The sequence below is a fragment of the Zootoca vivipara genome, chromosome 6 (genome assembly GCF_965207765.1).
Source record: "Zootoca vivipara chromosome 6, rZooViv2.hap1.1, whole genome shotgun sequence".
NCBI lineage: Eukaryota > Metazoa > Chordata > Lepidosauria > Squamata > Lacertidae > Zootoca > Zootoca vivipara.
In genome coordinates, this window is record NC_142589.1 from 95700246 (window position 1) to 95716071 (window position 15826).

Below are 15826 nucleotides of genomic sequence, written 5' to 3' on the forward strand. Positions count from 1 at the left end.
TGTTTGACAGGTCTCCCTCGCAGTGTGGTGGCCCCTCTTTCCCAGGAAGTTTCTAAGCAGAGGTTGGGGGGGAAAACTGTCTTGTATGATTTAGCCGCGATTCCTGCATCAAACTGGGGTTGGACTAGATGACCGCTGGGGTACAACTCTACAAATCTATCATAGAATCCTAGAGTTGGAAGAGACCACAAGGGCCATCCAGTCCAACCCCCTGCCGAGCAGGAAACACCATCAAAGCATTCTTGACATATGTCTGTCAAGCCTCTGCTTAAAGACCTCCAAAGGAAGAGACTCCACCACACTCCTTGGTAGCAAATTCCACACTCGACCAGCTCTTACTGTCAGGAAGTTCTTCCTAATGTTGAGGTGGAATCTTCTTTCTTGTAGTTTGAATCCATTGCTCCGTGTCCGCTTCTCTGGAGCAGCAGAAAACAATCTTTCTCCCTCCTCTATATGACATCCTTTCATATATTTGAACATGGCTATCATGTCACCCCTTAACCTTCTCTTCTCCGGGCTAAACATACCCAGCTCCCTAAGCCGTTCCTCATAAGGCATCGTTTCCAGGCCTTTGACCATTTTGGTTGCCCTCTTCTGGACACGTTCCAGCTTGTCAGTATCCTTCTTGAACTGTGGTGCCCAGAACTGGACACAGTACTCCAGGTGAGGTCTGACCAGAGCAGAATACAGTGGTACTATTACTTCCCTTGATCTATGATTATACCTATTTATTTAAGGCCGTTTCTCCCGCTGCTTAAACACTCAGACAGACCAATGTAGATAAAATGCCTTTAAGGGAAGTATGGAAGAACAAAATTATGAGGAAATCCCTCCCCCCCAATATACACCACCAAATAAAATATTCCATGGGGGGTTTCAAAGCAAAGTTTGTGCCATCTGTTTTGTATGATTTAGCCGCAATTCCCGCATTGCTCCCTACAGTTCTGTGATTCTACCAAATGAATAACCCTATGAAATTATTATTATTATTATTACTTATTGAATTTATCTTCCGCCCTATATCCGGGGGTCTCGGGGCGGTTCACAGAATAAAATAAAAGATATGTTTAGGGAAGTTTTTAACGTTTGAAATTTTATTCTGTTTTTAGTTTTCTGTTGGGAGCTGCCCAGAGTGGCTGGGGAAACCCACCCAGATGGGTGAGGTATAAATAAAATAATAATAATAATAATTAAAAAACCACAAAATACCTAATAAATAAATACCTATATAAAACCTGTGGCAGCCTTTGAATAGCTTCTGTCCTACACCAAACAGGTTTAAGAAAATGCAGCATCTTGGCTAAGCGCTTATTTAAAATATAGGTGCAAAGAGTGCGCTAAATTAAATAGGAATTTAAAGCTAGATGGAGTTGGCGGGAACTCAATGGAACTAGAAGAAGACGGTGATAAGGTCTAATAGATATGGAAATAGATTTTCCCATGTTTATCTGTAATGGATAATTTTGATTTTGTGATTAAGTTTAATAAAGTATTCTACAAGCACAATGAAGAAATAAAGAAATAAATGCCCCCCCACCCCTGGAGAAGAAAATGTCCGTGGAGTCAGGGATGCTCTCTGGGCTTCTAGAACCCCCCTCCCAACCTCGCCCCCCCGGAGACCCCCAAATTTCCCACCTGGACGACCCCGTTGGCCCAGCTGACCCAAAAGCTCCGGAACTCGTCCCAGGAAAGGATGCCGGGCGTCTCGGCGCTGGCCACGGGCTCCCCCATCTTGCTGGTCGAGATCCACGTCTTGGCATTCTGGCGGCCCCCGATCACGATCTCTGTCATCTCGGCCATGTCGTGGGGTCCGGCCGATAGCGCCAGGTGGGCGCTGTGGTGGGCTTTGACGGACACCTCGAAATGCCCCATCCAGGCTGGCTTCCTCACGTACTGGTACTCGTATTTGTTGGGGGTGAAAATGTGGATTTTCTCTAGCCGGGGGACAAAAAAACGGAAGCAGATTTTTTTCCCCTGCAGGGGTCTTTCCCAGTGCAAACGCAACACAGGTGTCAAGCCCCACAACAGGGGGGGAGTGACCCCTTTGCACACCAGGCAGCCTCACAATTCGAACACAAGACTCAGGAATGCCAGAGGGTTTTTTTTGGGGGGGAAGCAGGGAAAGGCTGCTTACTGAATCGAGTCACCTGGCCAGGCATGGGAGAGACAGAACAGAATATTCGGCACGTCCGAAATGACCGCTGTCCGTACCCTGAAGGGGAAAACTCTTCCGGCTACAGAAGAGAGATATTCTGCTCCTCAAACTTACCGTTAGGGCAGAAAAAGACGCTGTAGGTGTATTCCCTGGCGAGACCCTCTGCCTGGAAAAGAAAAGAAAAAAAGAAAGAAAAATATTGATAAATCAAATCAAAGACCTTTATTGGCATCAGAGTAGAAAACATTTCAGGTCCCTGGGATAATTAAAAGGGGCAAAAGTAAAGCTGTCGAGGATCGTAAAGCCACACTGTGTTGCTTTTGTGTGCAAACATTTGGAGACAAAGATCTCATCTGCATGCCTTGATTTATTTTTAAATAAACGGTGCTGGTCGAAATTAGCTAAATTTAGCCGCCGTTCCCGATATCATCTCGGGGTTAAGCGGCATGCGGCATGAGGTGGTTTGGTGGAGGATTGCAGAACAATGGAGTGTGTTTCCTTTGCAAATATTAAGCCACCCATGGGGTGTTCTTGGGGGGAGCAGTGCGCTCCTTCTGGGGCAGTTTGGCCCCCTTTGGCCCCCTCCAAAGTGAAGCTACAGGGAACCAGGCAGAGGGCCTTCTCGGTGGTGGCGCCCGCCCTGTGGAACACTGTCCCACCAGATGTCAAAGAAATAAACACCCAAAATGGGCAACCAAAATGGTCAAAGGCCTGGAAACGATGCCTTATGAGGAACAGCTTAGGGAGCTGGGTATGTTTAGCCTGGAGAAGAGAAGGTTAAGGGGTGATATGATAGCCATGTTCAAATATATAAAAGGATGTCATATAGAGGAGGGAGAAAGGTTGTTTTCTGCTGCTCCAGAGAAGCGGACACAGAGCAATGGATTCAAACTACAAGAAAGAAGATTCCACCTAAACATTAGGAAGAACTTCCTGACAGCAAGAGCTGTTCGGCAGTGGAATTTGCTGCCAAGGAGTGTGGTGGAGTCTCCTTCTTTGGAGGTCTTTAAGCAGAGGCTTGACAGGCATATGTCAAGAATGCTTTGATGGTGTTTCCTGCTTGGCAGGGGGTTGGACTGGATGGCCCTTGTGGTCTCTTCCAACTCTATGATTCTATTCTAAACAACTACCTGACGTTTAGAAGACATCTGAAGGCAGCCCTCTTTAGGGAAGTTTTTAATGACTGATGCTTTAATGTATTTTTAATCTCTTGTCGGAAGCCGCCCAGAGTGGCTGGGGAAACCCAGCCAGATGGGCAGGGTACAAATAATAAATTATTATTATTACCATTATCCCTGAACTCAGCTCTCACCTGCGGCTCCGGGGAGAGGCCGGCCCCTGCCAGGGATGCTGAGATTCCAATCAAATCAAATACCTTTATTGGCATCACTGTATAAAACACCAGGATAATTAAAAGGACAAGGGTGAAGCTGGCGAGGATCGCACTGCGATTGTGTGCACTTATATCTTCTGCTTCGCCCTGCATACTTCCCCCACAAGGATGGTTCGTGGGGAACTCTTTCGGGTAAAAGTGTGGCTAAAAAGGAAGCTACTAAGGCAGTGATATCTCTGTCCCGATCTGCCAGGAGAGACCTCATTGGATTTCTCCTCGGGGTTGTGGGCCGGAGCTGCAACATTTTGCTCAGCATCAGTTGGCGCGGTCTGGTGCGCAAAGGCCAAGTCTCCCGTTTTTCACGGGAAACCCCCTTATTTTAAACCGTTTCCTGCTGGCAGCCCGGATTGGAAAAAAACCCGTAAATCCCCGTGAATCCCCCGGATTTACCTGCCAGCAGGAACCGATTTCAGGGGTGCCGCTCTATATTAACTGGAAGGTTGTAGCGCTGTACCAGGGAGAAAGCCTCATCTGCTTGCATGGAACATCGCTGCCAAGCTGCAATTTCGCCCTCCCCTTCCGTCCTCCCTCCCTCCCTGCCTCCCCTCCAGCCTTTGCCCAGGTCCGCTTCTCCGTCCTCCCTCTGCATCTGCCCCGCGCCTCCCTCGGCCAATCCAGGCGCGCCCGGGCAAGCTGCGTGGCTCTGGGCTGGCCGGAGGGACTGGGAGACTCTGATTGTGAAGCGGGGCGGCCGCTTCCCTCTCTTGCTTAGTCAGACTCATGCTGATTTACAGCCCCGCGCTCCACCCTCTCCTCCTCCCTCTGCTCCGCGATGCGTTCCCGAATCCTGCCTTCCCTCCGGGTGGCAGCGGTCGCTTTGGAGGGCAAGCGGAGCGCCCAGGCGGGCGGCGGAGGATGGCGACTGGCGAGGGAGGCGTTGGCGTGCGCCGCCCCTATGGAGGGTGAGCGGAGCGCCCAGGCGGGCGGTGGAGGACGATGAGGGAGGAGGCGGCAGTGAGGAGGGCAGCCATGGGCGGGTGAGTGGTCGCCGATGATGCTCCATGTGCCGCTTTCTGCACATGCACAGAGGGCAGCGCAAAGGGCCCATCCTGCTGCTTCCTACTCTTCTTTCTGGTCCCCAACCGGTGTGGGGCGGGCCCACCAGTCAGCTGCCGCCGGTGGAGACAGGCCCGAGATTTAGGGTGCCCAGACATGGGCAGAGTGGCACCGGGAGTCACTTCTACGCATGCGTCGAAGCGACTTCCGGTGCTGTGCTGCTGCCGATCCCGGATTTTTCAATCTGGGACTTGGCAGCTATGTCTAAGAGAACGTGGTCCATTGAATCGGGTCTCGCCCCTAATTCATTCTGCACCCAGGAAAAGAAAATGGAGATTGAGGGGCCACCACTGGGCAGGCCCTGCCACTGGCATCTGCTCACCTCGATTAAGATGCTCCTGCGGACATAGTCGGTCCCGATCGGCGTCCTCTTGTCGGCATAGCTGTCCTCGGGGTGCCTGCTGTTCTTGGCGAATGGAGAGCTGTCCTGGCAGCAGCTCCCGGCATAAGCAAAGGCTTTGGCTAAAAGGCAAAGCGGAAATCCCAGTTACGGCCGCCATCGTCGCCAATCCATGATCACGGCGGCGAGACTTTTCCGTGCACTCAGATGGAAAGACCCGCCGGCGGCCAAAATGAGTGGACAGAGGCGAGTAATGGCGAAAACAGACATGTTTAACTGGAGAAAAGCCACGGTTAAAAGATGGGAAACCTCTCATAGACTTTCTGCGTGGGAAAGACAAAGGGATGGTGGCCTTTGGGTTTGAGGATTGAAGGCAATGATTAACAGCAAAAATTTACTGGAAGAATAAGAAATAAAGATAACAAACTTTTTAAATAAAAGAATGGAAATGGTTTATGGAATATTTGCAGATAAATTGCAAACGGATAAAAACACGGGCAGGGTTATTGTGACAACCTGCCGTTTTATGAAAGAGGATATATCTAAAGAAGATAATAAATGAGCAACTAAATGAATTTGGATATGCAGAAGATATGAGGAAATAAATGTAAGGAACTGCAGACAGAGGGGGAAAGAAGTCAAGCTTTGAAATGTTAAAACAATTGCTAAATGAATGACATGTATAAACCTGGAAAGTATAAATAAAAATTAAAAAGAAGAAGAAGACAAGGATTACTAGAAAGTGGCTTTATTAGGAGTGAAATGAATATTGCTTATATATAGCAGACAGACAAAGAATCGGAAGATCTTTAGTTTCTTAACTTTTCTTTCTTTCTCTTTTAAATCTTTTCCTATTCCTTTTTCTCTAGCTCTCCCTCCTCCCTTCCCTCCCTTCCTCCCTTCCTCCTCTTTTCATTCTCTGTTTTGCCTTTAGCTTGGATGTTTCCGTTTGGACAAAACAAAGGTATTTTTGCAGCGCTCATCTCGTGTTATTGACCGAGGGAGACGGCATACAGCTTCCAGGTCATGTGGCCAGCATGACTAAGCCGCTTCTGGCGAACCAGAGCAGCGCACGGAAACGCCGTTTACCTTCCCGCCAGAGGGGTACCTATTTATCTACTTGCACTTTGACGTGCTTTCGAACTGCTAGGTTGGCAGGAGCTGGGACCGAGCAACGGGAGCTCGCCCCGTCGCAGGGATTCAAACTGCCGACCTTCTGATCAGCAAGCCCTAGGCTCAGTGGTTTAACCCACAGCGCCATATATACATATATATAATTTAAAGGCACCTGTGATGTTGCTCTGCCCCAGTTCGGCAAAGGCCAGGACGATGGACGTTGCCTTGGCTTTCCCGGGGGCGACGCACTTCTTCCTGGTCAAGAGATGCTTCCCGGGGTGTCCGACAAACTTGACCCCTTTGGGCACCGAGATCTTCACGTGGACCTGGATAGAAATGAAGGGAGCAGGGAATCTGACGGTTTGGGTGCAGCTTTTGCACATGCGGAATCGCAGAGGGACCCCCCAAGGGACATCTAGACCAACCCCCCCGGCAAGGCAGGAAAGTCCCCCAGGCTCTTCCCCCGAGTAGCTTTGCACACGATGCATTAAAATCCCAAAACCTCGCCCTGTTCAAAGGTTTACGGGGGACAGACGGACGGTATTCCTTGCAAGCAAATTCAGTAGGTCATGATCTCTTCCAGACAGTCCACAGCCAATGTCTCCTTCTAAAAATATCATTTTATAATTGTGCAATGGTGATGATGATGATCAGTGTTTTCTTTCCTTAAAATAAATGTTTGGGGGTGCTCTCATTTTGACTCAAGGAAACCACCAATTTATAGTTCAAATCAGGGAAAATAAATACAGTAAATGGACAAAAGTGCAAAGATTCACAAAAATGTTGAGGGGCTTTTTCCCCGGGCGTGGGTGGGAAATATTTTGTGAATCTTTGTACTTTTGTCCATTTACTGTATTTATTTCCCCTGATTTGAACTATAAAATGGTGATTTCCCTGAGTCAAAATGAGAGCACCCCTAAACATTTTTAAAGAAAAAAATAGAATATTTCATCGCAGTCATCACTGCCTATCTCAACATGTTGCTTTTTACTAAGATCTGCCATTTTCTGCACATCCACATGGGATACGGAGTGCGGCCAGTACGGCATCGCGGTTAGAGCGCCAGGCAAAGTTGCTGGGAGGGACCCGGATTCGAATCCCTCCTTTTACATATGGATATATTCCTTATTGGACAATTTAAAAAGTATAATATCATAAGCGCACGAGGTAAAATAAGACGCAGGTAGAGATAAAGTGAAAACCTCAGCCAAGTCCAATAGTTTTGTCCAGCAGGAGGATTCGAACCCTGGTCTGAGACTGAGAGGCCCCCCCAGTTTCCTGGTGAGGATTTGAACTAGGGGTCAGCAAACTTTTTCAGCAGGGGGCCGGTCCACTGTCCCTCAGACCTTGGGGGGGGGGGGCGGACTATATTTTTTGGGGGGGAAATATGAACGAATTCCTATGCCCCACAAATAACCCAGAGATGCATTTTAAATAAAAGGACACATTCTACTCATGTAAAAACACGCTAATTCCTGGACCGTCCGCCGGCCGGATTGAGAAGGGGATTGGGCTTGATCCAGCCCCCGGGCCTTAGTTTGCCTACCCATGATTTGAACCCTGGGCCAAACCTCTAACCATTACGCCCCGCTACCCCCCCTGCTTCCTTGCCGTTCCCAGGTTGGGAAGGACGCTGGGGTTTCTCACCTCCACGCACACGGGCAGGTAGTTGTGGACGACGAGGGGGACCTTGGTCTGCTCCCCACGGATGACGCTGTAGGGCAGGGAAAAGTCCACAAAGAAGGGCTTGAAGGTCCTCAGCTGGGCTTGGGGGGCCAGGCCAAGACCCTTCTCCTCTGAGATGCCCACGGCCTCCGCCAGCCACGTGGTGATGGAGCCGGGCGCCTCCACCCGCAGCTGGGCCTCCCCGGAGACATCGCTGCGTGGAGAGGGAGAGAGAGAGAAGAGGGCCGGGGGGAGGGAGGAAAAATCATTGGGACAACGACAATAATAATTTTATTATTTTTACGCCACTCTGAGAATATTAAAAACAGAATAGAACCTCAAACGTTTTCTTAAAAAACCTTCCTGATACAAGGCTGCCTTCAGGCGTCTCCTAAAAGTCAGATAGTTGATTATTTCTTTGACATCTGGTGGAAGAGGGAGCCACCACCGAGAAGGCCCTCTGCCTGGTTCCCTGCAACCTCGCTTCTTGCAGCGAGGAAACTGCCACAAGGCCCTCGGGAGAGGGACCCCGGTGTCCGGGGTGGAGACGCTCCTTCAGGTCTACTGGGCCTTTGAGGCCATTTAGGGCTTTCAAGGTCAGCACCAACCCTTTGAATTGTGCTCGGAAACATACTGGCAACCAATGTAGGTCTTTCAGGACCGGTGTTATATGGTCTCAGCAGCTGCTCCCAGTCCCCAGTCTAGCTGCCACATTCTGGATTAGTTGTAGTTTCCGGGTCACCTTCAAAGGTAGCCCCATGGAGAGCGCATTGCAGTAGTCCAAGCGGGAGATAACTAGAGCATGCACCACTCTGGTCAGACAGTCTGCGGGAAGGAAGGGTCTCATCCTGCGTACCAGATGGAGCTGGAAGACAGCTGCCCTGGACACAGAATTGACCTGCGCCTCCATGGACAGCGGTGAGTCCAAAATGACTCCCAGGCTGCGCACCTGGTCCTTCAGGGGCACAGTTACCCCATTCAGGACCAGGGAGTCCTTCCCACCTGTCTGTGGAGACACCTGAAAGGTGCTGCAACTGAGTTCTGGCAGAAAAAAAGCCCTGGGGGGTTTCCCATGATGGGCACCTGCTCAGCTGTCCTGTGAACGGGGTCCTGGGCTCGATGAGCCCCCTGCGGCCAGATCCTGCCGCGGCTGCAGGGCTCCTCTTGCAGCAGGCACGTGCCATGGTGAAAATCAACCCTCTGCATGCACGCCAACGGGGTGGCAGGGTCCGACCCTGAAAACCTACCTGACGTTGAAGCAGCGCCACAGCCAGGTCTCAGGGAAAAAGGTCCTTTTCTTCTTATCTGCTCTGTGAAAGGAGACGGGAGGATTAAAGGTTGGGGAGGGCAGGCAGGTGACGAAACGCACGGTGAGTTTGAAGGACTTTTGCAGGGTGAAAAGGGCACAGCTAACACACCACCCCCGAGGAGATGGGCTTCCCTTCCATCTCAACAATTCTTGGAGTTCAAAATAGGAGCTCTCAGCCAGCTCCCCAAACCATCGCCGGCTGGACTTTACCATCTCTGCTGATCCCTCCCCCCCTCCCCCCGCATCTTACCCTCCACCCCCTAACATCTAGTCCCACCTGTCTTCCAGAAACACGGTTTTAACAGTGAGTCCGTAAGTGAATGAGGAGGCCAATTCTGGATCCCCACGTACTTCCACAGTGGGGACATAGGTTTCCGGGAAGGAGTTGATCCCGGTGAGGGTTTGCCAAGCGTGCCTTCCTCTTCTTCTTCTTCGTCTTCGTCTTCTTCTTCCTTGGTGATCCTTCGTAGCCAAGTAAGATTGTCTTCCATAAACACGGTCTTAACAGTGAGTCCGTAAGTGACTGTGGAGGCCAATTCTGGATCCACATGTCCTTCCACAGTGGGGACACAGGTTTCTGGGTGGGAGTTGATCCCGGTGAGTGTTTGCCAAGCGTGCCTTCCTCTTGGAAGCATGCCTTCCTCTTGGAATTATTATTATTATTATTATTATTATTATTATTATTATTATTATTATTATTAAGAGTCTCTTGAGAGTCTCTCAAGAGCCCCATGGACTGCAAGAAGATCAAACCTATCCATTCTGAAGGAAATCAGCCCTGAGTGCTCACTGGAAGGACAGATCGTGAAGCTGAGGCTCCAAGACTTTGGCCACCTCATGAGAAGAGAAGAATCCTTGGAAAAGACCCTGATGTTGGGAAAGATGGAGGGCACTAGGAGAAGGGGACGACAGAGGACGAGATGGTTGGACAGTGTTCTCGAAGCTACGAACATGAGTTTGACCAAACTGCGGGAGGCAGTGGAAGACAGGAGTGCCTGGCGTGCTCTGGTCCATGGGGTCACCAAGAGTCGGACACGACTAAACGACTAAACAACAAATTAGATTTGCCTTGAGAGAGTCTTTGAACCTCTTTTGTTGACCACCAGCATTACGCTTTCCATTTTTAAGTTTGGAATAGAGGAGTTGCTTTGGAAGACGATCACCAGGCATCCGCACAACATGGCCAGTCCAACGAAGTTGATGTTGAAGAATCATCGCTTAGACACTGGTGATCTTTGCTTCTTCCAGTACACTGATATTAGTTCACCTGTCTTCCCAGGTGATGTGTAAACTTTTTAGAGACACTGTTGATGGAATCTTTCGAGGAGTTGGAGATGGCGTTTATAAGTGGTCCATGTAGTAAGGTTGGTAGTACAAGAGCTTTGTACTACCTTTCCCTGCGAATGTCCCGGTTCTCAAACACTCTGCGCTTCAATCGCCTTGCGGTGGGAAGCTGCTCTTACAGATATTTGAACCTTTGCCATTAGCCTACAGACCCACTTACCTAGGCACCATCCGGGAGGGGGCCGAGGCGACGAGGGTCCCCGTGTGGGGCTGGAAAGCCGGGACGGCCTCGTCCGTGTACATCCCTCCGTGCTGCTGGTGGTGGAGACTGACCACATCTGTCATGACTACCAGTCCAGATTCCTGGGCGGCGGAGACCAACAAACGACACGAGAAAAGAAAGAAGGGGGGGATGAGACCCTTCCTTCCCGCAGTCTGCCTGGCCAGAGTGGTGTATGCTCTGGTTATCTCTCGCTTGGACTACTGCAATGCGCTCTCCGTGGGGCTCCCTTTGAAGGTGACCCAGAAAATACAACTAATCCAGAATGTGGCAGCTAGACTGGGGACTGGGAGCGGCCGCCGAGACCATATAACACCTGTCCTGAAAGACCTACATTGGCTCCCAGGACATTTCTGAGCACAATTCAAAGGGTTGGTACTGACCTTTAAAGCCCTAAATGGCCTCAAAGGCCCAGTAGACCTGAAGGAGTGTCTCCACCCCGGACACCGGGGTCCATCTCCCAAGGGCCTTCTGGCGGTTCCCTCCCTGCAAGAAGTGAGGTTACAGGGAACCAGGCAGAGGGCCTTCTCGGTGGTGGCGCCCGCCCTGCAGAACACACTCCCGTCAGATGTCAAGGAAATTACGTATCAATACTATTGCATCGATTCAAACCTCTAGAACACGTTTTTATACAGCTAAGGATTCAACTTTAACCTCCGTATACAGTGGAACCTCCACTTACGAATTTAATCCGTTCCGAATACACATTCGTAAGTAGAAACATTTGTAAGTCAAAACAATGTTTCCCATAGGAATGATTGGGAATGGATTAATTTGTTCCGGGGCCTTTTAAAAAAGGCACTTTAAAGGCCGGTGGGAGGCGGCGATAGGCCCGATCCGGCCCTATGGCCAGATCCACAGGTAGGGAGGCTGGCGGGAGGCTGGTGGTTGCGGCGGCGATGGGCCCGATCCGGCCCTATGGCAGCTGGGGGGGCGGTGGAAGGCCGGTGGCGGCGGCTGCAAGGGCCCAATCCGGGCAGCTGGAGGGGCCGCGGGAGGTAGCACGAGTAGCGGGAGGCCGGCGAGGTAGCGCAGGGTCGGGCCCCCGCTGGCTCCGCTACCGCCGCCGCAAGCCCTGAATTGCGGCGCGATGGGGGCTTTTTGCCGTTTGCCTCCCCCTTGGCTGTTGCTGTCTCCCTGCCTGCTTCCCGGAGCCATAGCGCATCGGGGAACAGAGACAAAGATCGGCGGGCTGCTTGACAAGCCCGGCAAGCAGCGCCCGCCGATTTTCGGCTCTGTGCTGTGTGACAGGCGGGAGTGGGGGGAAAGCGGAGGATCATTCTTCCGCTTTCCCCCCACCCCGCCTGTCACACGAAGATCGGTAGCGGAGCCGGCGAGGGCCCGATCCCGCGTGAGGCTGGCAGGAGGCCGGCTTCGCTGCGCGGTGGCAGCGTAGCCGGCGGGGGCCCGATCCTGCGCGAGGCTGGAACACAGCGGTGGCGAGCGTGGGGCAGCGAGGCGGTGAGGGCCCGATCGTAAGTCAAATAAATTCGTAAGCCCGCCCTCATGTTTTCCCTTCGTAACTCGGAAAATTTGTATGTTGAGTCATTCGTATGTCAAGGTGCCACTGTATATTGCATTTATATATATATATAGCTATGGCTGCCAGCCGGCGCAAATGAAGTTTCTGTGCGTTTTTGTACGCAAACCTACGACTTTCCCCGAGGAGTTTGGCAAGCAAACATGCAGGAAGAGCAGCCCTCACCGTGAACGCAAAGCGGGCGTCCTTGGTGATATCCCAGTGCCAGGGAAAGATGGAGGAACGGCGGCGGCGAGAAGACATCCCTGCCCACCAGAAATGCCCGTCTTCCTTGGCAGCGCCGAAGGCGTCCGACACATCATAGTCCGCCATCTCCTGGAAGATCTGCGGCAGGAGAGAGAACGGCCATTGGGGGTTGAAGCTGGGGCCTTCTGCATGCCAAGCAGAGGCTCTGCCATGGCGAGACAGCCCTTCTCGGTTCCAACTTTTAAAAGTGTCACCCGGCGTCTGTTTGGACACGTGGGGGAGCAGCACTCACCTGGTCCGTGGTCAGCTGGAAGCCCGGCTTGAGGAGGTGGACACTCTTGTCCACCGCGGCCAGGCAGACACAGCTCCCCCTGGCTGCGGCCACTTTGAGGGTCAGGGTGTCTCCCGGCCGGGTCTCATTGGTGGAAAACACCACGGACACCTGATGGCGAGAGAAATGGAGGAGGAGAAGGTGATGGAGGAGGAGATGGTAGAGAAGAAGATGATAAAGAAGGAGAAGAAGATAAAGGAGATAGATAAGGAGATGGCGAAAGAGAAGAAGGAGGTGATGGTGAAGAAGCAGAAAGAGAAGAGGAAGGAAAGGATGAAGGAGAAGATGGTGGAGGAGGAGGAGATGGAGGAGGAACAGGAGGAGGAAATGGCGGGGAAGGAGAAGGCGGTGAAAGAGATGTTGAAGGGAAGGAGGAGAAGGAGGAGGAGGAAGGTAGAAGGTAGAAGGATGAAGGAGGAGGAGGAGGAGGAGGAGGAGGAGGAAGGAAGGAAGAAGGATGAAGATAGAAAGATGGAGGAGGAGAGGAAGAAGAGGAAGAAGAGGAAGAAGAGGAAGAAGAGGAGGAAGAGGAAGAGGAAGAGGAAGAGGAAGAGGAAGAGGAAGAGGAAGAGGAAGAGGAAGAAGAAGAAGAAGAAGAAGAAGAAGAAGAAGAAGAAGAAGAAGAAGAAGAAGAAGAAGAAGAAGAAGAAGAAGAAGAAGAGTAGTTTGGATTTGATATCCCGCTTTATCACTACCCGGAGGAGTCTCAAAACAGCTAACGTTCTCCTTTTCCTTCCTCTCCCACAACAAACACTCTGTGAGGTGAGTGAGGCTGAGAGACTTCAGAGAAGTGTGACTAGCCCAAGGTCACCCAGCAGCTGCATGTGGAGGAGCGGAGACGCGAACCCGGTTCCCCAGATTACGAGTCTACCGCTCTTAACCACTACACCACACTGGCTCTCCAGAAGAAGCCCCATCCACCTCAGAGCCCCCCCCCACCTGCATAGCCGCCCGCGGCTGCTACCTGGTTCTCGAAGGAGGGCTTGACAGCAAACTGCAGGCTGTCGCTGACCCCTTCCCCGTCTTCTCGGACGTAGTAGGCGAGGAGGCGTCCCAGGGGGGCCATCTTGGGGGTCACGGAGAAACGGACCGAGGTGACGCAGGTGTTCATCTCGGGCGCAGGAGGGGCCGTCGGGCCTAAGGGGGGGGTGGAAAGGCAGCAATGTTGTACCCGGACAATGCCGTCAAATTAAACGTGTTGATTTGCAAGGCCCTGGATGAACCAGTTCCTTTAGACCCCCAAGACCTTTGGGGCGACTGCTATGATGCAGAATAATTCATAGCACACCGGACTGAAGTTCACCCTATGCTTGCGGAACCAGAGAGTTGGAAGGGAGCCCCCGAGGGCCTCTAGACTAACCCCCCCGCAAGGCTTTGCATTCCCCCAGCTCACCGGTGCACACAGGAGATGGGCCCCCGGCTGAGAGACCCCCCCCACGGGGACATCTCTTCCCCGCAGAGCCCCTCTGGTGCCTCCTAGATACCTCTGAGCCAGACACAATCGGGCGCTTGCCGTCCGCACTGAGCTGCTACCATTCCGGGTCTTTTTGCTTGCAAAACTTAATAAAAATAATTTTGAAAAAGAGGGGGCGCAGCCAGAAACTGCCCCTTGCCCGACCCCGAACCGCAAAGCAGGGCTGTCTAAAGGATATGCCAGGTTGCCCAGTCCCAGGCGCGCAGGAGGGCGGGGCTGGCTGGCCGCCTCAGCATCTCGCTGCCTCGGTCGCCCCCGAACTCACGGCGCAGAACCGCCCGCGGCAGAAGAGCCCACCGCGGCGCTCCGACAGACAGATGGGCTCTCCCCCGAACTCAACTCTTGGCCTGGCACCTCTGAGAGCCTGGCGCCCGGGTGCCCCACACCCCTCGCGCCTATGGTTAAGACGGCCCTGCTGCAAAGCCATGCCTGGGACGTGGGTGACGCCTCCGCTCCCGAGGCTGCCAGCCCCCCTCTTGCTCCTTTGTCGGGTGACGTCCGAGGGCTGCATCCCCGAGAGGACGATGTTCCCCCGTGAAACCACCTCGTAGTAGAGGGTGAAATTGCACGGGCAGGTGGACTTCAGCATGACGGTCGCCTCCTCGCCCACCTGGGAAGAGAGATGGGATTTTAGGTATATCGGGGTCAGAGATCCCCAAAGACCCACCCCCCAAAAAAGGCAGCCTCTTTATGTACGCCGCTCAACAGCGGCTCAAATGATTTCTGCCCAGAGATGAAAAGAAGATCACAGTTCCTACCAAGGAGGAATGTCGGACCAAGTGGATGGGATCGTGCTTATATCGCGACTGTGGGAATGTCCAGGGAGGCAGGAGAGGATATATTGTTTAATTACAGTCATACCTCGGGTTACAGCCGCTTCAGGACGCGTCTTTTCAGGTTGCGCTCTGCGCCAAACCCAGAAGTACCGGAACGGGTTACTTCCGGGTTTCGGCACGCGTGCATGTGCAGAAGCACTAAATCGTGCTTTGCGCATGCACAGAAGCGCCGTATCACAACCCACGCATGCGCAGGCGTGGGTTGCGAACGCTGCGGGTTGCGAACGTGCCTCCCGCACGGATCACGTTCGCAGCCCGAGCGTCCGCTGTATATCCTTCCCAACTTGCGTTAACAAGTTCTACAATTTAGCAGAGTAACGTTCCCCTTTTTAAACTTACACAACAGATAACGTTTTGGCCAGGCTTGTTTAAGCCTCTAAAACAGGCATCCCCAACCTTCGGCCCTCCAGATGTTTTGGACTACAGTTCCCATCTTCCCCGACCACTGGTCCTGTTAGCTAGGGATCATGGGAGTGGTAGGCCAAAACATCTGGAGGGCCGCAGTTTGGGGATGCCTGCTCTAAAATGAGTTTCCTGGTAAATTCCCCTTCATTCCCTCCTAAAAAGAATAGACACGACACAGTCTTGTATAAAAGAGTTTGCTCAGTTTCATTCAGTTCACAAAAGGATCCCAGAAGGCAGACTTAAGTTACAAAATATATATGTACACCTGGAATCTATCCCATAAGGAGATAGTTCCTTTGTCCTCTCTTGTCTGGAAGGTGTTGCTTCTTTGAGAAATGGAGTCAGAGAGATATATGGCCGCCTGCCCTATGCTATTTTGTTACCTGCACAGGTGGGATCACACCCACCTCTGGTCACATGTAGAGGAACTTTGTCCCAGCCCAGGAGGAAACAGGA

At 52.0% G+C, this 15826-nt stretch overlaps 1 protein-coding gene across 1 annotated transcript in view; it reads right to left on the reverse strand.

Moving 5' to 3' along the window:
• The window catches only part of CPAMD8 (C3 and PZP like alpha-2-macroglobulin domain containing 8), a 69807-nt gene that overhangs the window by 27179 nt on the left and 26802 nt on the right, over positions 1-15826 (reverse strand). Inside the window, exons 14-24 of the mRNA XM_060276488.2 lie at positions 14559-14739; positions 13620-13792; positions 12617-12766; positions 12304-12462; positions 10539-10681; positions 8973-9035; positions 7708-7939; positions 6233-6386; positions 4927-5066; positions 2270-2321; positions 1636-1934 (exon numbers count right to left, since the gene is read on the reverse strand). Coding sequence (XP_060132471.2) covers positions 1636-1934; positions 2270-2321; positions 4927-5066; positions 6233-6386; positions 7708-7939; positions 8973-9035; positions 10539-10681; positions 12304-12462; positions 12617-12766; positions 13620-13792; positions 14559-14739 — 1746 coding nt within the window. The remainder of the gene's footprint in view (positions 1-1635; positions 1935-2269; positions 2322-4926; positions 5067-6232; positions 6387-7707; positions 7940-8972; positions 9036-10538; positions 10682-12303; positions 12463-12616; positions 12767-13619; positions 13793-14558; positions 14740-15826) is intronic.